At 54.3% G+C, this 20739-nt stretch overlaps 6 protein-coding genes across 6 annotated transcripts; 3 read left to right on the forward strand and 3 right to left on the reverse strand.

The window, feature by feature from the left end:
* Window positions 1-233: 233 nt before the first annotated feature.
* On the reverse strand, window positions 234-1814 carry A1O7_07202 (uncharacterized protein; the record flags this gene model as incomplete). The annotated part of the gene is made up of 1 exon (XM_007761202.1): window positions 234-1814. One exon carries the CDS (start codon window positions 1812-1814, stop codon window positions 234-236), a length of 1581 nt encoding a protein of 526 aa, XP_007759392.1.
* Window positions 1815-4652: 2838 nt separating this feature from the next.
* On the forward strand, window positions 4653-6431 carry A1O7_07203 (uncharacterized protein; the record flags this gene model as incomplete). The annotated part of the gene is made up of 1 exon (XM_007761203.1): window positions 4653-6431. The coding sequence occupies one exon, from the start codon at window positions 4653-4655 to the stop codon at window positions 6429-6431; it is 1779 nt and encodes a 592-aa protein (XP_007759393.1).
* A 1255-nt stretch (window positions 6432-7686) lies between these two features.
* Window positions 7687-9300, forward strand: A1O7_07204 (uncharacterized protein; the record flags this gene model as incomplete). The annotated part of the gene is made up of 1 exon (XM_007761204.1): window positions 7687-9300. One exon carries the CDS (start codon window positions 7687-7689, stop codon window positions 9298-9300), a length of 1614 nt encoding a protein of 537 aa, XP_007759394.1.
* Window positions 9301-9881: 581 nt separating this feature from the next.
* A1O7_07205 (uncharacterized protein) lies at window positions 9882-12095 on the reverse strand (the record flags this gene model as incomplete). Its single annotated transcript, XM_007761205.1, has 1 exon — window positions 9882-12095. One exon carries the CDS (start codon window positions 12093-12095, stop codon window positions 9882-9884), a length of 2214 nt encoding a protein of 737 aa, XP_007759395.1.
* An 802-nt stretch (window positions 12096-12897) lies between these two features.
* Window positions 12898-16662, forward strand: A1O7_07206 (uncharacterized protein; the record flags this gene model as incomplete). The annotated part of the gene is made up of 1 exon (XM_007761206.1): window positions 12898-16662. The coding sequence occupies one exon, from the start codon at window positions 12898-12900 to the stop codon at window positions 16660-16662; it is 3765 nt and encodes a 1254-aa protein (XP_007759396.1).
* A 1566-nt stretch (window positions 16663-18228) lies between these two features.
* On the reverse strand, window positions 18229-20210 carry A1O7_07207 (uncharacterized protein; the record flags this gene model as incomplete). Its single annotated transcript, XM_007761207.1, has 2 exons — window positions 18229-19981; window positions 20044-20210. The coding sequence occupies 2 exons, from the start codon at window positions 20208-20210 to the stop codon at window positions 18229-18231; spliced, it is 1920 nt and encodes a 639-aa protein (XP_007759397.1).
* Window positions 20211-20739: the final 529 nt, after the last annotated feature.

Genomic DNA, 20739 nt, shown 5'->3' on the forward strand with positions numbered 1-20739 from the left:
AATCGCCGCTTTACCCCATGAATTTTTACGCGCATCTCCCCGCACTGCCGTTAATGCCGTGGGCCCGTCTTCACCCACCTTGAAAGCTGCCTCCCGAGTCAACGTAGTCTCGGATGGCGTATGCGCCTTTCGAGAATTCTAATCCTTGCGCGTGCTGTTGTCCCATAGGCTGACCTGTTGGGTGAAGATGAAAGCAGACGAAGGCTGGACCCCGCCGCTTTTGATATCTTTTTCTACAACTCGCCCTCTTCGCTACCGTAATCGACCTTTTCTGCATCATCAATATCGTTGATGACATTCGGAGTCGGTTCCACTCGTCCCGTCGATTGACTTGGACCTTCGTTGGCGGGAGGCCCAAGAGGGACACGACGGACTGCTCTCGCGTGCTCATTGCTCTCACTCTGACTGTACACCCCGTTGTCTCGACTTTCGGGACGACTAGGAGGTTGACCTTTGTCTGGGTGACCGTTGCTATACGTTGAAGGGAGATTGTTCCAATTCGAGGCCCCCGAAGAATGTCGCCTCGAGGAGCTACTTTGGTATGAAGGTTGCGAAGGTTGTGCAGAAGGTCGCCGAACTAGGCTGGGTTGCGGTACGCGGCCAGACGACGCGTTAATGATCTCGTCGATCCTCTTCTGCACGTCGTCGCCCGAAACTGCAGAGTCGTCCGGGGGCCGGCCGTCCGCCGGTTGTGGGGGCACTCGTTGTGAAGATCGTTGTGAGAGGCTGGGGTTGTCCTCTGTCGAATGTCGTCGCATTCTTTTGGGTGAACGGGCCGAGGGATAGTCGCGGCCCGGTCGCTCAGAAGGCACGCTTGCACCCCATTCCCCCGATTGTTGGTCGTCAGCTGCATCTCTGTCACGCTTGACCCCTTGACTGCCGCTCCTCGCGCTCATGGTGGGCGACTGGTCAGGCTGGGGAGTGGCCGGGTGCCGTGTTCTGTCGAACATGGCGAGATCGTCGTCTTTGGTGTATGCATCTTTCTGGCCTTGACGTGGTAATGCTGGATTTTCGTAGACCTCGGCCATCAAGTTACAACCTCGCTGGATCTCGTGAATGTCAAGGCCCAGTTGCTCCCACCACGGTCTTCCTCGCTCGTCATCAGACAGCGCGATGCCTGCAAATTTGACTCCCATGTACAACGCGCTCCCGGCAATTGTGGAAGGCGTCAGTTGTAGGCACATGGTAGTGACAAGAGAATCGTTCAAGAATGCCCAGGACGTATTTCGCAACTGCTTGTTTGCTTGAACATCGTAGTAACGGAGGAAATCGAGAAGGAGGCGGTATGGCTGTTCGAGCTGCAGATCGAAACACAGGGCCTCGAGCAGAAGGTCTTCGTTGTGCAAGATGGTGTCCCGCCATTTCCAGTATTCCTTGCTCTGGTCGTCAATCACCAGGTTGGGTGACTTCTGCGCGACCCGACAGCATGCAACGACCAGCTCTTTCATCTTGCGGTAATTCTCCTCCACCTTGGTAGCCAGGAAGATGGCCGTTGCGGCGACGGAATAGTGGTGGAGGCCTGGTTTGTTGTTCTGCACCATGGCGTGACGCATGAAGAAGCGATGCAGATAAACCGACGCCGTGGCCAGGGTCAGTTGAGGTAGCTTCAACATAATGCCCACCTGTGTGATGAAATTGACCCCCTTCTGTCTATTGGCCAGCTCTTGTGCCACAGGCATCCCGTCGAGAATGCTGGGGGACAGCAGGAGTTCTTGCGATGTGAACAGCCACTGGGACTGGGTTCTTTCCAAGACGGCATTCTTGGAGAACGACGGCGACGCATCGTGACGTGTTGTTTCTTGAAAGGAGGGCATCGTGGGTATTTCGACTTGTTCAGATGAGTCTGAAGTGAAACGGACCGGATGAATGTGCGAGGCGCGCAACCGGACTCGGTCTATGCGTCAAACTGCGTAGGGAACATTGGACCTGAATTCGAGGGTTGGCTAGCCCCGATGGGATTCAGCCAGCTAGTCGCGTGTCGGAGTGAGGGTCGAGAAGCGCAAGTTGGGCGACTGGAGATGATGGACAATGCAGATTGGAAAGTCTCGCCAGAATTTGACGCAGGCGCAAGGCTGGCAAGCGGGTCAGATACTGTAAGGCTGAATTTAGTGGTGATCGTTGGGGAGCTGGGATTCTATCGCAACCACCTCAAACATTTCACTGCTTGGAAGCCATGAGACGCGCCTATTCTCAGAGTACGTGCTAAATAGCAGCGTCGGGATGTCGCTGTTGCCACAGCTTTGCCAGTACACCCAGCTAAAGGGCATCTGCGACAGATGCCCTTCTTTGCGGATTTCCTGGTCCGACGATGCCACTCTGCACGTGGCGAGCGTCCCCTCACAACTGCTGCGTGGAATGGCTAGATGCATGGGGCTTGCGCCACGATGCAGTTCGCATATGGTCTGCCATGTTTGCAAAACCCGTCTTGGTTCTACCCTCCCAGAAGCACAAGGACATCCAATTACGATTGTCGACTGTGGTATGCCAGGCTATCAGGACTGCTCATTTACAGGCGTCGGACCCGAAGCTTTCCCATGCCGTCCGCTTGTGCTGCAGTCCGAGGCGCGAACACGTAGACGCAAGCAAATTGCCTCCAGGGGCTTGTACAAAAGGACATGAGCAAGGTCAAGAAATGTCCAACGCGAACGCCGAGGAAGCGAAGCCGATTCTTCTGTGCCGACCCTATCACTGCTATTGCAAGCATACGGGTTTGGCAGTTCCCAGAAGCGGGTCCTAGAATTCCCGCTTTTGTCGTAATAGGTATTGGTGTAAGAGGTGCGTAAGAGGTGTAAAGGTGTTGTCAGACTGAGTTGAGTAATATAGGCGTAGGTGGGTCGTAGTTGCCGCGCCCCAACACTGCTACTGCAACTAGGCACGATCATTTGCAGTTTTAAGCGGATTTTGTGAGTTTCTTCACAGTAGCCTCCATCGACCTGTACAGGACTCGGTTGCCTTATGATTGTCGACCTCGGTCGAGAGGTTCAGGTCCTTGAGATAAGGAACGCCAATTTGTTGCCCAGTACGAGCGCAACCAAGTCCTGGTTATCGTCGGCCAAAATTAGTCCTGCAGCGAACGCTCCCTTAGCACCTACTTAGGTAAGGCAAGCCTAATGACGTCGGTGAAACTGTAAGCGCGATTTTGCATGTAGCTCGGCATGTCCATCACCGTTGACACCCTTTAGTGATCACGCAGCTCCACCTTCCTCACACTCTCACATGGGTTATGCTCTTGCGACGTAACGAGGCCTTCGGTCGTTCATCCCTTATCCGAAGCGCGGACGATTACGGACGATTATGAACGACCGCTGCGACTCGGGCGATCTTGGAGCAGCACAAACGAGAACGTACCTCGTACTCTGTACACCGTCGTTGAAACGGCTGCGCTCAATTCGGATCTGGAGCTACGTCTCGTTCGAAGATCTGTGGGTTGGCTCGGCTAACAAGATACAGGGATCAATAGCCGTGGTAAAATCCATCGAAGCTTCTCAGGTTCTAGCGCTTCCATGCCCTGCCGCCTTACACCTCACAATCTTCGCTTTCTTTCTCACCCCGACCTGTTACGACTGCCTCCAGCTTTCTTCGAAGCTCTGCACAATTACCGGGCTTTCCACGTTTCGCCCGATCGCTCATGTTCACCCACGACGTTACCTTACCTCATTACAACGTGGCTCGGAGGATGTGGCTGCCGTGATTGCTTCAGCCGCCCGGGATAACCTTCGCCATGCGCCGTATCGTCGAGAACTCCGGTGATGGTTAAGATGCATTCAGACGTTGGTCGAGGCTCCCGGAACGCTATGCCTTCTCAGGTCATGCGCCGCCAGATGAGTCTCCGCCCCAGTGAGGACGACTCAAGCTACAACCATCTCTAAGGTAAGTCCGGAAGAAGGGGTGGATGCAGATATTGAAGAGAGCATACCATCCAGCCGCATGTGCTAGTGGCGCTCGCCAGCTCAATCCCTCTTAATCGGCTAACCATGGCACGTTGTTGGATTATCGCGGCCAGATCCCCTTCTGATCCCGTTGGCCGGATACTAACGTGATATACAACTCGCCTCGGTCCCGTCCAGCGGGCAATGCAGACTTATGCACATTGTTGACGGGCCTTCAGATTCCAAGTGTGCATGAGATAAATACACTTGGGTCGGTGCATCACCTACATTGACATGGTCGTTGCGCCAGGCCTGACCTACAGCAAGACCCTCAAGCTTATAAGCACACCAGAGAGCCTCGTTTCAAGGCAGACGTAGCCGCACGGGGGCGCCGATCCGCTCATATCAGCTACCTACAAGCGAATCCCTTGCCGAAGCACGGCAACACCCTGCAGCTCTCCGGGGTACCAGATACCAATACCGTCGACGGTCGATGTATCAGCAGCGACCTAAACTCAATCAGGAGAAAGCCACAAGTCCACACTACCCCAGCTCCTGCGCCTTTTGGATGCCAGACACCTGCATCATCTATCGACTGACGCCACCATCCGCTGAATGTCCTAGTCTGTCCGGCATTGTCATTTCGGAGCGTCAGTGTCCAGGGATCTGCCGTGCGGAAGAGTCTGTCGGATCAATCTTGGGTTTTACCTAATCTGAGTACGAGTCGACGGTGCACAGCTCATCAGTAACTGCCCAGTGATTCGAAATAACCAGCAGCGGGTCATGCCACCAAAAGCTAACCGATCAAAGTCTCCCGACCCCCAGTACTTGTTCGTCAATGAAGACGCTTCAACGGTGACCCGGACCACCAAGGATGCTGAACTGGACAGAACAAAACAGAGCCATGTACAACGTCAGAATTTCGCTCGCAAGCGCCGTCTGCGGGAGGGATCCGATCCCGCGCCGCAAGCAAGCAGCCAAAGCTCGGTCCACCCCAGTCCTACAGTGGCTGCGCCGGCAAGTTTGTCATCTCAAGAAGCATTACCTGACAACGCAAACTACTTCGACATCCTGCAGAACATTGATCTCGGGGATCCGTTCTTTCCGTCAACAGGTCCTCCGTCTGTCTTCCAAAGTCCTCTGGATCCTTCGCTCTCGGCTCTCCTCACCGACCCATTCGCTGCCACGCCAAGATCGCCTCCCACCACCCCATACACAGAAAACTTCTACGGCCCCTCGCAGTCATACCGTGCAGGTCATTACTTCGACGTACCACAGTCAGGATCTAATATAACTCAATCCTTGAGAAACCCAGGCGAGGTCACGAGTCCCCCAGCGCCATTGGCAAGAGTCTCGAGCGTCCCCACCAGTACTCACCGTGCACTAGAACAATGGGCACCGCCTCTGATAAAGCACTACAACACCGTTGTGCTTCCTGAAAAGTTCTGGAAAGATACGCAAAAAGTCCCGCTAGCTGAATTCCGGCACGCCGCCCTGATACACGCCGACATGCGGGCATGTATGGCAGAACCGGCTCACATGTACGCACTGCTGGCCACTGCAGCCGCTCAAATGGTCGCTCGGGAAGGCAGACTGCTGGTATCGAATGTGCCAGAAGACGAGACGCAAAGAGTGCCTACATTCTTCAAGACAAAAGCCATCCAAGCCCTTCGCGCCAAACTAGGTAGCGGACAGCTCGACCACCACACTGCCGTTGACACCCATCGGCTCTATGCCGCATGCATACACTCGAACAACGACGAAGCGGCCGAGCCTCATTTCCAAGCCTTAATATCCATGGTCGCAGCGCTCGGTGGTCTGAGCACCTTTGACGACTATCAACTGGAAAACTTTTACATCGTGGATTGTATTTCCGCGCTAAAACGCCTCGGGATTCCTCGTCTTATTATGACCCTGGATCCGGGTCCACCGCCGGAGGAAATATTGTCACCGGTCGTGTCGCAAAGCCCACGTCAGTTCCCGCCTGGCTCGATGCTAGAGACATTGTTGCAGACCTCCCCCCAATGCATTGTCCTTTCAGAGAGCATTGTGGACTTAATGGAAGTGGCCAGAGTGTCAGCCTACTTGAACAGCACCTCTCATTACGATGAACAACACTACCGATGGTTCAGCTGGCGCATTCTGATCATTTTGCACAAGCTACTCTCGTTGCCTCTGCACTGTGAGATGGACGAGAAGACTGACAGCGCGAGGATCGCGGCAGCTTTTTGGACCGCCCTTCTTCGCTCACCAGCGGTAGGTCGGCGCGCAGCCTCCAGGTCGGTCGCCACCTTACATGCAAGGCTACAAAACACAGATCTCGGAACATTGTGGCAGCCTCGCACTGATTGCCTGCTTTGGATTTCCGTCTTTGGCGGTATTTGTTGCGCCCAAGGCGAGGAACTTGACTGGTTTGTGCAGCTGGCAAGGACTGCGGCTATCGAGATCGGACTGGGAAATGCGAGGGAGTTGGAAGACGTTTTGATGGCATTTCTCTACGATCCGCATTCTCAGAAGGATCTTGTACTGGAGTTTGCCGCCAGGATGTGGCCTAGCAGATGAGTGCAAAAACAACTACACGCAAATGTCCTTTGGCCAACAGACACCACTTCTCTCTCGGCAGATGCTTGGTCTTCGCCACCACAGAGAGCTGTATCGAGAAAAATGCAGATGACGGGTGTCTTGTCGTGACGTTCGCCGGGCTCAAATCCGAATCTTTCAAGTTGGCGGCTGTAGGCTATCTCATCGCTTCCTCATGGTAAGCGTCCAAGACCTATTTCTGGAATGCAACAGGAATAGGCAGGGGCGGATACTGATTCCACTCCAGCACGACAGAAGTAGCCTTGCATCCACTGCCTGGCGTGTGATTAAGCGGTGACGCTCAGGGTTGGTTATAGGGGAGGCTTGGGCAGCCTACGTTTCAGCTTGAGAAGGTCGTATCGTTGTGTGGGCTGGCTTGCATCATCTACCACGGGAGTCTCGAATCACGCCTGGGCTGCTGTGATAGGCACCCAACAACCATGACTCCAGATTGAAAGGTCACTGATTGATGAGGTGCAGACTCGACGTTGACTGTTGATGCAAGTCTCGCTGTGAGTCATCGTCAACCATATCACAATATCCTGGGATCATGCTGTTGTCACTGCTAAGTTTCTACAACTGCCTTGCGAATTTTCAATCTGCAACACGAGCCATCAGACATTGGTAAATATTTACACAGTGATTGGTAGGGCTGTAAGTCATAGCTCTCCAATCATACAGGACCTAACTAGGTGGCGTGGATCCACATCCGCAGCTGGGATGCAACTCCGATCCAAAGAAGCCAGTTCGACAGTTGGGCTTTCGTTGTGCTGTACCTCGTAGCAAGCTTTCAGTGTGTCGGTAGGTACAAAAGAGCTCAAGCTTTCACCGGTAGAAACGGCTTCATCCACGATGCCTAGGTACATAAGATCTCAGCTTGGCATCAAGACGGTGAGACGGGCGAATCATGCAATTAGGTAAAATTTTGGCCATTTTGGCGAAATTTTTCGATTCCTTTCGTCATGCGAGGCGAAGCATAATCTCCATCTTGTCCTTGTCCGATCAAGTCCTGCCTTCTCCGGACGCTGAGGATGACAACATTGGTAATGGAAATGCTCGTTCGGGGGTGTTCGTTATTGTAGTTTTCCCACGCCACGTCTTCGATGAAAAACAACGTCCGAGCATTTCACTCCGGATCTCTCTTCAATGGAGTGTTTCTTCGCCTGTCCTTCATCACACCTCAGCCGCGTCCGTTGATCTTGAGTAACCGCGGAGCAGAGCTGCGCCGACATAGCTGATGACAGCCTTTGACTATGAACCGAAGGAAGGCATTCCCATCGAAGATGGTACGCCGACAACAGCCACCACAACCACGTCCGCGTCTTCTTCGGACGAGCACAACACGCTCCCAGACCCGAACGGGATAGATTGGCTGCCCGACGACCCGGAAAACCCGTACAACTGGTCGGCGTCCAAGAAATGGGCCATCACCGCCGTGGCCATCATGGCCACCTTCACCACCATCCTGAACGGCACCATGATCACGGTGGCCCACGCGGCCATCAACGATGAGTTCCACGTCAGCGACGAGACATTCCCAAACTCATACTGGCCCGTGACGAGCTGGGCTTTAGGAGGTGCGCTTTCGGGTCTAGTCATTCTGCCCCTGATGGAAGATTTCGGCGTCCGCCCGGCCTTCCTGACAACATACGTGGTCTTCATCCTGTTCATCATCCCTCAAGCCGTGGCCAAGAACTTTGCGACGCTGATCGTGTCGCGCTTCTTCAGCGGCGGCTGCGTCTCGGTGCTGAGTAACACCGCGGCCGCCCTGATCGGGAATATCTGGGAAGGCGACCGCGCCCGCACCATCCCCATGTCTCTGTTCGTCACGCTCTACCTCGCAGGGAGCAGCATGGGCCCCGTCATCGCGGGCGTCATCTTCCAGACTTTGGGGTGGCGCTGGATCTCCTACATGCAAATCATATGGTACGCGGCGCTGTCCCCGATCTACATATTCTTCTTTCAGGAGAGCCGCGGCACCATCATCCTGCACCGGCGGGCTGTGAAGCTTAGGCGCGAAGGAGGTCACAGTCACGCCGGCGTTGCGGCCACGCCCAAAGCGACCAGCGCAACCCTGGCCCGCAAACTCGCCCGCAGCACGCAGCGCCCGCTACGCATGCTCTTCACCGAACCCGTCCTCTTCACCTTTACGCTCTGGTCGGCCTTCATGGTCGGCACGGTCTACCTGTTCACGCAGTCCGTCGAGTTCGTCTTCTCGACCCTCTACGGTTGGAGTGCCAGCCAAGCCGGCTACGTGCAATCGGCCATCGTGGTCGGCGAGTGCGTCGGCTGGACGGGCGTGCTGGTGTCCGCGCGCCTCTATTTCAACTCGGCTTCACGTAACACTGAAGTCCCCGGGACACCCGTCCCAGAGGCCCGCCTGTACGTCAGCGTCGTTGGTAGTTTTGTGGGAGTGGCCGGCGGCATGTTCGTCTACGGCTGGACCGCGTACCCTTCTATCCCGTGGATCGCGCCCGCCATTGGCCTCGCGATGGTCGGGTATGGCGTCGAGGTCGTCGTGCTCGCGATCGCGGATTACGTCGTGGACGCGTACGCCATGTATGCCGGCAGCGCGGTCGCCGCGGTCGTGCTGGGCGAGAATCTGTTCTCGGCGTTCCTCCCGCTCGCGGCGCAGGCCATGTATTCGCGCCTGGGCCCGCGGTGGGCGAGTTCCTTGCTGGGGTTCCTGGCTTTGGGACTGAGTTTTGCGCCCGTCGCCATTCTCATGTACGGGTCGAGACTGAGGCAGCGGAGTCCGTTCATGAAGGAGGCCATGGTCGAGAAGAGGAGGAATGTGGATGTGCCTTCGCAGATCGCGAGGGTGACTTCGAATGGTGGCGGTGTGGTGTAGATGTGGCCGTTCCGGTCCCCAGGGCTCGCCGTCTTATGGGGATGCGTGCTCTTCGAGGAGTGGGGCATGGAGTTTGAACATAAAAAGTGCCGACGGGTGTACATGTGTCCGTTGCATTTGTCTATATCTGATGAACCACGTTTTCATTTACAGTACCTCGATGGGCAGGCCATAAGCGCGTGCGGCGGCCCTCTTCGCTGTACGAATAGAGCATGCTCATCGTCACCTGTTGTGAAGGTCACGTATCCCCGGTAGTAATCTCTGTATTGCCACATTGACGAATATATGCAGAGTTGTAGAAAGATCCTGTAATATACCCTATTCCCTATCTTCATGAGTCTCCTGGGTTCGATCTCAGCTCGTACCTATCTGCGTGGTCTGGCGCGTTAGGTTCTTCTACCTCGTATTCGTGAACACATCTCGCCAGAGTTATGACTACTCGTGCCCGGAAAATGAAGGGGCCATAACTGCTGCATCCGCGCACCCTTGTGGCAGACTCCCCTTCACTTGCGCCTTCACGTGGATTTAACATTATAATCAAGCGTTTTGACGTCTTTGCCCTTCTCCTTCATGTCATACTATCATAGATGTGGCACGGCCAGACTCGCTAGTATCAAGTTCAGGATACTCACCACGCCCTCTCCAAGGATCAATCCACTTGCCAGGACAACGACTCTGGTCTCCCCTCTTCCGAGCCATTGCATCCACCACAGCGATATGAGACCGCCGGCAGTCCTCGCCAACGTGAAGCTCGGGGTATTGTACATGCCCACGGCGACGGCAATGCCGCCCGGGATGAAAGGATGGAGCTTCCCACACCACGGTTTCGAGTCCTTGTACGCGAGTAGGACGATTCTCAAAGTGGTGGTGACGACAAAGACCGCGCCGAACAGCAGTGCAAACTGCCACGCCATGGGCGGCAGGCCTTTGCCCGTGACGAGCCGGGCGGTAAATATCCAGACGTACGCGGTGGGGATCTGGAATAGATCACCCGGAATGGGGTAGACGTGGACGTATAGCTTGTAGACGGCCGCGGAGACGAAGGCGCCCACCACGCTACCGATGAGTTGGCCATAGAATTGTGCCTTGGGGGACGCGCCGATGAGATGCCCAGCTTTCAGGTCTTGCAAAATGTCGCCGGCTTGAAGAGCTCCGGCTTCGCTGACAGCACCAGCCAGCAGATTGATGATTATGGCGTGGTTTTGATGACGTCCTGCTGGTGTGATGAGAGCAAAGACGAGCTGCGTGAGTTTGGAGATGCCGCTGACCGGGTTCAAGTCTGTTTCACCCAGGGCGCGGACGCCCATTACCGAGAGGAGCAAAGCAAGAACAATGGCAAGGATGTTGAGGCTAATGGGAATGTAAGTACCGAAGGTGATGTGGATGCATACCACACATACAAGGAGCGTGAGTGGGAGGAGGATGGCAACCGTGCGGTTCGAGACGAGGTGATGTGGTGGTGCGTCATCTGGGGGCTCGTCCGAGGATGTTCGTGCAGCCTTTGTGGTAGATGGTGACTGACTGGCGTTCGGAGTTGTTGCGAGTGCAATATAGCCGGTTACTTGCTTACCCAGCAGGAGTTCATACCACGAGGAGCTATTGCTGTAGTGCTCTTTGGCAGCTTGGACCCAGTCTGGCCCGTACCGAATGGTTGGGCGCAGGATCAGCCAGCCAAGGTTGACAATGGCGTCCGCTAACATGATTGCGAGACTGACCCAGACTATCCAGCCTTTGCTGCCAGACTCCCAATCATCAACTGGACCGGCGGCCCAACCCTTCTTTTTTGCCAGAGGGCTCAAGATTGCCCATCCTGTAATGGCACCGAGGAGCATATGGAAAGTGGTGGCAGGCCCCATGATGATGCCCTGCCCTACATATGCTGGTGACGGATTGAGAGTCCATTCCCAGGTATGGGCCAGATAGGTGCCGAATATGGGCAATTTGTGCAGGATCGGGAGGAAATACTGAATAAGCGTATAAGCACCAGAACCGAGGAACGCGATGAGAAGAAGCCGAATCTGCCTTTTCCAGTCAGCCCGAAGGTCCTGCTCTGCAGCTTGACCTGGTTGATTGTCTCGGTCGCTCTCCCTCAGGAGTTCTTCACGCTCCTCTGTGCCCTGCGTTTCTATTTCTCTGTCTCTACCTTCGTTGCTCTGGGCGCCACCGTGTAGCACGCTGATCATCAAAGCGGTTGCTGTGCCGCTGGGGAACTTGAGTCGTTCACGAATGATGACTTGCTTGCGAAGTGGGACGCCAAAGACGACCCCAAACAGGCAGAGACCGACCCCCCACACGATCAGCCGCCATAGACTCAAGTCGACAGGCGCGCCTTCACTCTTCTTGAGCAGAAATTGCAGACTCGGCATGACTCCGACGAAGCCCAGGCCCAGCGGCATCGTGCCCACCGCTCCGGCAACCGTCTGGACAAGCACATTCTCCACAGGCGTGAATGGAAGCACCAAATATCGAGACAAGGTCTTGAAAACAGCGAAGCCAATCAAGGAAGCCGGCATTGCCATGCCAGACACCCAACCAGTCTGTAAGCCAAAGTATGTGTTCGAAAAGCATATTATTATCCCAATCCCAATGCCCACTGCCACACCTCGAAAGGTGAAATTGGTGCCATCCAGGGCCGAGTCATTTGCTCCCGGGGTAGCATAGCAACCATGGTCGGAACGCACGCGAGCAACATCGTGGTGCTGGCTGGACTGCGAGCGCAGTTCGTGGTCTTCGAGGTCGGATGGAGAAGGGGATAGAGAGGGCGACGGAGAATGCAAGCCCCTGTCGGGCGCCATTCTGAGATACTGGTTATACAGGCGCACAGGCTCTTACGACACCAATGTCGACAGTCTCACGGCATCGAAAGCCATGGATGAGATGCGACGCTGACGAAGCTGCGAGCCAGTGGGATCATGCCACCAGTCACGTGGGCTCAGGCCATCACCAAGCGGCGCTCAGCATCTGACTGGTGGAATAGGCGCCACGGGCTGCAGCCTTGCGTCATTGACTCAAGGCGTTCTAAGCCCCCGAGACCCCTCACGTGGTCTTTGGGCTTCTCTCTGCGCCGGCCAGAAACGGCCTGGAATTCCCATCGACAAATGCTGAATGCCGTGAAGCGATTGTGAAAGATCGGTGATGACGCATTCTTACCCATTTCACTGGCTTGACGGTTAAAACCCAGCACATCCATCCCCCCATAATCGCCCTCACCTTACACGTGCCTTCCCTCTTCGACCACCCTATTTACATATCTTTCATGGACCCTTTCGAATACGAGTAACGTTGTGCTCGCCACTCCCCTCTTAGCTATTGGTATCTCTAGTCGTAACCGCGCCCGGTTTCAATGTTGCGTCTCTCCCTGCGAGGCCACGATAATGAGCCAAGTTGAGCCTCTAGTTTTGTGCATATCCCTTTCTTGTTCAGTAGTGGTAGCAAATCCCAGCTGGCCAGCACCGTGAGGTGCAAATAGACATGGCAAAAGAAGGTGCGCGAGAGCGCGAAATGCACAGGTATGCATTATAACAACACATTCTACTCCGAGCACCACCATAACTCACCGCCTACTCTAGGTATTATCAGCCATGGCTCGAGACGTTTATGTCCACCGACTTTGAACCTGCCACGTTACTGCCGCCACCTGCGGGACAAGCAGATGGTCACCATCCTCGGTCGTCGCGAGACAAAGCTCTGACCGCCTTTGCGCAATTGGGCTGCCTGCGGTTGAATGTTAAAAGATGCGTAGTCACGCTGCTCGGCACTACCAAGCAATATATCATTGCCGAGGCCACCAAGACCCTGTCCCTGTTAGACGATGCACAGCATGGCGAAGGCGATGAACTATGGTTTGGAAATTCTTTCATCGAACGAGAAGGTGGAATCTCAGCGGATGCCATGGATCCTGATCCATATACCGGCCATGACCCAGACGGCTCCGCGTTCGCTGCGCCGGCCTTGGTTGTCAGCGACATTGCCGCGCATGAAAGCTACAAAAACAGAGGTTATGCCGGTCATGGCGTGAATTTCTATTGTGGCGTACCCATCACCACGAATCATGGCCAGGTTATCGGAGTCTACACTGCCACCGACGATAAGCCGCGTGACAGGCTCTCAGCTACCGAGTTGCGTTTTCTCGTCGATATGTCTGCTATCGTCATGCAGCATCTGGAAACCGTGAGAAACGACCGTACCAGGAAGAGGGGAGAACGTCTTATTCACGGTCTAGGGCGCTTTATCGAGGGCGATGAGGGCGAAGAAAGCGATAATCAGGACCACGTCGCCAGCTCCAAGGAACCTAAGAATAACGCTACTCTCGATCGACCCAAGCTTCCGCAGAACGACAAGTCACCTGAATTTCTAGGCATGGTCATCAAGGATGCAAATGAGCCATCTGAAGAATCCAAGCGCACAAACAGTCGGCCTCCGAACCGCCCGGCTGAGCCACTACGGCAGGAGTCCTCAGGCGCAGGGCAGAAAGCCGACCTCGGCCAGGAGACCAATGCATCATCGAACCCACAAAAAGCGGCAGCACGCAAAGAGAAGGTGATAAGGGATTCACAGCACGTATTCGACCGCGCAGCGAGTATTCTCAGACAATGTCTGAGCTCAGATGGGGTGATTTTCTTCAATGCCAGTTCCGCAAATCTGAGTTCAGGTTCTCGAATGGAAATGTCTGGATCTGTGGCGAGTGTCCATCATTCCAAGTCGAAAGAGACCCGACCGTCCACGAAGCATGATGGTGCAGAGGCCCAGGATCAGCAAGCGGATAAGCAGACTACTGGTCAGTCACTGTCTAGTGACGATTCCGCTTCAACAAAAGGCCAAAGCGATTCATCATCTTCGCAGAAGAAGGGGCGGCAGAAGGGTGAAATATTGGGCCTGGCCGTGCTCGATTCCACCAAGGCAGTCAGTATTCCGGAGCAGGCTTTGCGCCGCTTAGTGCGACGTTATCCAAAAGGGAAATGCTTTACATTCGACCAATTCGGGAAACCTGCATCAAGTGACGAGAGTTCCGAGTCTGCGTCGGCAAATGATACCGCCAAGGACGCGCACGACCATACCAACGCTAGCAGACACGTCTTTACAACAAGCACTCTGCTAAAAGCACTCCCAGGAGCGAGGACCATTATTTTCCTACCACTATGGGATATTGCCAAGCAGCGATGGCACTCTGGACTGGTAGTCTGGAGCAATGATGGAGGAAGTCTGACGAATATCGAGGACAACATGATCTATCTGAAAGCATTCAGCAACGCGATCATGAATGAGGTCAATCGCAGTGACCTCGCCCATTCCGACATGGCTAAATCAACATTCCTGGCAAACATTTCGCATGAGCTTCGTTCGCCACTCCACGGCATTCTGGGGAGCATTGAATTCCTCCACGATACTGCGATGGACGATTTCCAGTCATCCATGGTGATAAGCGTTGAGACATGTGGAAAGACCTTGCTGGATACCGTCAATCATGTGCTTGATTATGCCAAGATCCACAATCTGTCGAGGGCTCACCGTCATGCCAAAGGAGCCATCCAAGGTCCTGAACAACCGGGCAGGCCCGAAACCAGTCTCACTGAGGATTTTGATCTTGCTATTGTGGTCGAAGAGGCCGTCGAAGCAGTCTACGCTGGTCAGGTCTTCCGCACTGCCAATGCTGACGCGTTAGAGGGCAAATCGCCCATTCAGACAGCAGCGAGCCGCGCTATGCAACAACGACAGGACAGGAGAGACAACATTAGCAAAGACTCCGCTCAACGCAAGAGTCCTGTCCGTCTGACTCTGAATATCGATGACAATCTCCAATGGAGAGTCAGATCCCAGCCCGGCGCTGTCAGACGGATCGTCATGAATATCCTGGGCAACGCATTGAAATACACGAGCAAAGGCAGCATCAATGTGTCTCTCGAAGTTGATCGCTCCCGCAGCAAGACTTCGTCGAATTTGCACATATTGCTTCAGGTTTCTGACACAGGCCACGGCATGTCAGAAGATTTCATCAAGAACCATGCGTTCACTGCCTTCTCCCAGGAAGATTCGCTAGCCAGTGGCACTGGGCTTGGACTCAGCATAGTTCGGCAAATAGTTGACTCACTTGGAGGGAAGATAGACCTGTCCAGCGAAAAAGACCTTGGCACCGACGTACGAATCTGGCTCAGCTTTCCAAAGAGTCGAAATGAAGAGAGCGCGGGTACGGACTCACATATCCTCCCGGAGATGAGGGAGCGCACGACCGGCCTTGAAATCTGTATGCTCCTGCCCTACGACGAGAAGAGCACCGAGAGCGGTATCCGCTCCTTGATCCCTATGCCGACAATAGAATCATCCTTGCGGAATTTGATTGATCAGTGGTTCCACATGAAAGTGACCACCACCAAGACGATGGAAGGTCTCTCACCCGATTTTTTCGTCTACCCTGAACCGCCACCTATCGACTATCTGATGGATTTTCATGGGAGGACCAAATCAGATTTCGAGATCCCGGTGATTATCCTGTGTACCAATGCATTCGAAGCAGCGTCACTGAGGTCCAACGGGGTGCATTACCTTACGGATATTGGTAGAGTCATCGAAGTGATTGCTCAACCTTGCGGTCCTCAAAAACTGGCAAAAGTACTTCACCGCTGCATGCAACGGTTGCAGATGCTGAGAGACGAAAAGGGGAAGAAGAAATTCACTCAGAACGTTTCCATGACACTGAAGAAGAACCGATCAGAAAAGGACTGCTCGCCAACACAGGACCATACTGGTTCCGACCAGACCGGGGCCGTAGAAGACCACAGCAAGCCGGCGCCTGACCCTCCGCCAGCCAGTCCCGGCCCGGCTGCAAAACGCGCTGATCCGTCAAATTCCTCGCCCGAGAACCAGTCCCGGTCAAGGCGGAGGTCTCCGACGAACACGAGTACAACAGACGAGACGGTGTCGGCGGACGCGGTAGCTGCCGCTGATGGCGAAGCCATAGCCCCCACGCTCGATTCCGACAGGCCGCGTGTCCTTGTCGTCGACGACAATCAGATCAACCTTCACCTACTGGTCACTTTCGTGCGAAGATCTGGACACCCTCACGATTCTGCCACCAACGGCCTGGAGGCAGTGCAGGCGTACAAGAAGTCCGTCCAAGAAGACGGAGGCAAACGCGCGTTCAAGTACATCCTCATGGATATCTCGATGCCCGTGATGGACGGCATGTCTGCCACGAAAGAGATCCGCAAGCTTGAGAAGGACCTGGGCATCAAGACGCCCGCCAAGGTTATTGCCCTGACTGGAATGGGGAGCGATATTGCGCAGAATGAGGCTCGGCATGCCGGGTTTGATCAGTTTTTGAGCAAGCCGGTAAAGTTCAAGGATTTGGTCAAGTTGCTCGTTTGATGGATCGAGGTCGAGGTCGGCATGTGTCGACAATCGACAGCAATGTCTTTATGCATGAGATGACTCCTGTATACGCAGTACTGAGGACGTCTGTATGTGATACCCCCCCTTTTAGGCATTTCCGTGGGCGTTGGCATGGCGCAGCATGTTCGGGGCACTGGACCAGCGTGAGGGCATGACTTCTTGACCTGCTTGATCGCTTTGCTTGATTGCATGACATGACGAGACTTGAAAGATCCTGGGCAACAAAAAACAAACATGAAGCGTGGCCTGGCGGACTTTGGCCCGAAGACAATAGAACCTGCCTTTATTCGTATGAGTACCGGTCTCGGCCTTGGCATTGGCAGTACAACTATTTGAGCCTCGTCGTACTGTAGAATATTGCTTTACAGGTGTTTTGAGCCTTGACTTGAAGCCCTGTGCATTGCTGTACTCCGTATATACACTCCCTGTCTGTGCGGAGTAGGACTGTAGCGATATGCAATTTTGTCCACGGGAAGGGGTCATCAGTCACCGCTTGCCGAACGATCACACATGCTGGACTGGAGCCGGAGCGTATTTCACAGGTCTCTTGACATTGGAGTACTGTTTCCGGATGTCTTAAGACGTCTTTTCCCTTAGGTATCTATGCAATGCCATGCCATGCCGTGTAATCGCGCCCCGGCCCCGAAATCCCGCGTGTCTCTCGAAAATCTGCATGCCGCCTTCCGGCCCCGTTGCACCCTACCCCTCCTTCACCGGCTCCGGATACAGTGTGTCCCTGTACGTACTGTGGGCTCTGGACGAAGTGGAAACCGCCGCTGCGCAAGTAAAGAGAAGTAAAACCGGAAAAGAAGATCGTTCGAAGGCCAATGTTGGTCTATTGTTGCTGGTGTGGAAGTGACACGTACAATATTTACCGAAGAAGGCAAGAAAGCAGGAAAAGGAACGCTGGGCATATTGCGCTTAACGCGGACAAGAGTTCTGCAATTGGTCGAGAAAGGCACGCGGAAATGATTTGCCGTCGTCTGTTGTACACAAAGGTCATTAGAATCTCCCAGGAGTCTGGGTCGTAGATGTTGCTGCGAGCCAGCGATCGGAGGTGAAAGATTGGATGGAGGGAGGGATAGCACGGCAGAAAGGAAAGAAGGACCTGTCTTAATGTAGACCAAAGAGTCCTTGTCCTTGCCTGGCGCGCTGGAGTTATGGAGCCGGGACCGGGGATGTCTTGCCTGGCCTGGCCTTGTTGCACGAATCGAGCATTGAGAGCGTAGGCCTAGAGCTGGCAGCATCGCTCGCTATGTGGTTACGTTGGACTTGGAGGCTTTATTGTTCCAGGAAGTATCCAGGTTGTAATTCCAGTCTCAGTCGTCCCAGCGGCGTGCCCAGAGAGATGAAGCCAGCGTCTCCTCGTGAAGGCTAACCTGGCTCGTCTCAAGGCGAAAAGATATCCAGAACTGCTGCTAAGGTGGCATGGTCTGATGCGATGCGAGTCATCTCGAATAGTAGCTCGAATGAATCAATCCTTCAGGTGCATCACTTTCTGTAAGTTATTGCAGGTGATCGAATTTGGTCCGCCCCATATTATCAAGTCGTGACACGCTTAATCCACAACCCGGTGGGCTGCTCGTAGAAATCATCCTTGTCTCTCCGTTTCTGCACTCGGTGCAACTTCAATTGCACATCGTGCTCCTCGTTCTTGATGTCCTGCATTTCCATATGCAAGTTCGTGATCATCTTGTCGACCTCCTTGCGTTTTCTCGCGTCATAGACGATCGCGTTCTTTATGAGTGATTCTTGCAGTTCATGTATGATTTTGTTCAGGTTGCGCTTACGGCGGGCTAGGTCGTCGAGGCGTGCCTTGAGCGATCCAAGTTTGTCGGCGGCTTCGCTGGCTTGTAGCTCGACGGGAGTGGGTGGAAGGGATTTCGTCGTCGAGAGATGAGACATCAGCGAAACCGCACGAGGTTTACCGTTGCGGTCATAAGTGGAATTATCGCCGCCAACGGCTTTGCGAAGGATATTGGTTGAGGACTTTCGGGCAGAGATGTTGGAGAAGGGAGAGATGCCACCATAGTTGTCGAAGCTTCTGTAGCCGCTGTTATTAGCCGCAACTCGTTTTCGAAGAAGGATTGGTATCGTATCGGCTGAGTACGAGTGTTGCGACATTGGAGGAGGGCTGCTGGTGAATACTTCTCGTGCTATCGGACTTGATGGAATGTGGTGAGCACCATCGTCGACCGTGCTGGTAGCGTAGGTGTTCCAGCTTGAGCCGGTGTCGGCTTCCCGTTGTAAAGGTTTCGCTTTCAGCATCGTTTCTACTGAGTCCTCACTGGAACGTCTTTCTGGCTCAATGATTGACGGTGCATTTGAGCCAAGCGTGGGACTGTCCGGTCCATAGTCTTGAATTGTGCTCGGCGCTGGGCTGGCTGTTGACTCAACGATGGACGGAGATGGACCAGGACTTTGGAAGGGGCTATCAAGGTGTAATTGAGCATATTCCTGCTGTTTGGGGGACAGTGCCGGAGGCGACACGGCTTGTGGTATCTTTCGCGTCTTCAGAGGTGCTACAGGCTTGAGGCTTTCTTCAGACCCAATATTCCTGACCGTCGGTAGTTGCGAAGCAGCGACCGAAAGCGAATCGATAGGAGACATGGGTGTCTTGCTTGGTGATATCGAATCTTCCGGCGTCGGGCTTTCTGCCTCTCCTTCGGTTTGCTTTGGACGCCCTGATAGCATCAATGGTTTGGTTCGAGCCTCGGGTGTATTCTTTACAGGCTCGACTATTGCATGCCGACCACTAGCTCCTCTCCATGGAGGCCGCTGCGGTGGGTTGTCCAAGGGATCCGCAGCGGCTGGCAGAGGATTTCTGGTCCAGGCTGAGTTCTTGACCGCCTCTCTGTCCTTCAAGCCTGCCAATATCTGCCGTGTTCGCTCTTTCAGCTGAGGGTATTGTTGAGAATCAAGCGTCGGAACCACGCCTGGGCGAGCAGAGGGCGGCTTGCCCGCCTGACTCGGCTCGCCGGAGTACTCATCCCACCGGGTTTCTTCGTTGCCTTCTTTCTGTAAATTCCATCGTTTCTTGATGCCTTCTTCCGGAGATTTCTGGGACAGCTTCCGGGGTATTTGGCTTCTAAAGGTCTTGTCCGGGTGTGTAGACTCGACAGGGGATACTAAGGATGCATCGGAGCCGTTGGGGTGCAATGAGGTCTGGCTACTCAAAGGCGACACACTAGCTTGAGAGATCTGATGGTTATGGTCTGGCTGGACTGAGGGATTTTCTTCGAAGGATGCCTCTGAATAGATCGATTCACGCGGACCCATGGGCGGTACGACCCGGCTGTACAGCAGTGGTCAGTGATCATCTGGAGGACTTGCGGAGAGGGCAGAGCGAGAACGTACAAAGGGAGTTCTGGGAGAGCAGTGGCCGCAACACTACTGCGGCGACTGTACAAAGACTCGACTTCATGTATTGTCTCCAGATATCTTTCATCCATTGTTGGCTCGTCCGGATATGGATAGGACTGATAGCCCATCTGGTAGTCTGGAATGTTGTTTCGTCGCCACATGTTTGCGCTTGGACTCAAGAGAGCGTGGTGAACGAGAGTGAAGGTTTGCGACGCTCGGACAAACGGTTCGTCATATCACGGACAACTGCAGGAGAGACTGGTCAGGGTGAGTACTGTGCTGTCTTGTTTGTCCATGCTCCTAAGTGTCAAAGCCGAACAAGTGTCTGCTGGCAGCGACACTGACGACGACAGGGGTCGGTCTTATTTTGTTGTTCAGGACTCAGAATGGCAGCCCAAGGGGTCGCCGATTGGCGGACGAGGCGTCAATCACTAACCGGACTGGCAAATAAACCTGAAACACCCTCGACTCGGTTTTATATTGAAGGAGCATCTCACGACCGACACAGCCTCACAGTCTCTGGCTGTCGGCAGTCCTTTGAGGACAATGGCACTAATGGCAGCAGAATGTCTCTGACCTACAGTTACTTGCATCTGGTGTCTGTCTACGGAGTACGCGCTGTTCAAACTCTATTGCCAGTGCTGTAACTGTGGGTTTTGGGCACGCCTAAACGGAACGCGTGGGCACGGA

Source organism: Cladophialophora yegresii, assembly GCF_000585515.1.
Source record: "Cladophialophora yegresii CBS 114405 chromosome Unknown aczIN-supercont1.5, whole genome shotgun sequence".
NCBI lineage: Eukaryota > Fungi > Ascomycota > Eurotiomycetes > Chaetothyriales > Herpotrichiellaceae > Cladophialophora > Cladophialophora yegresii.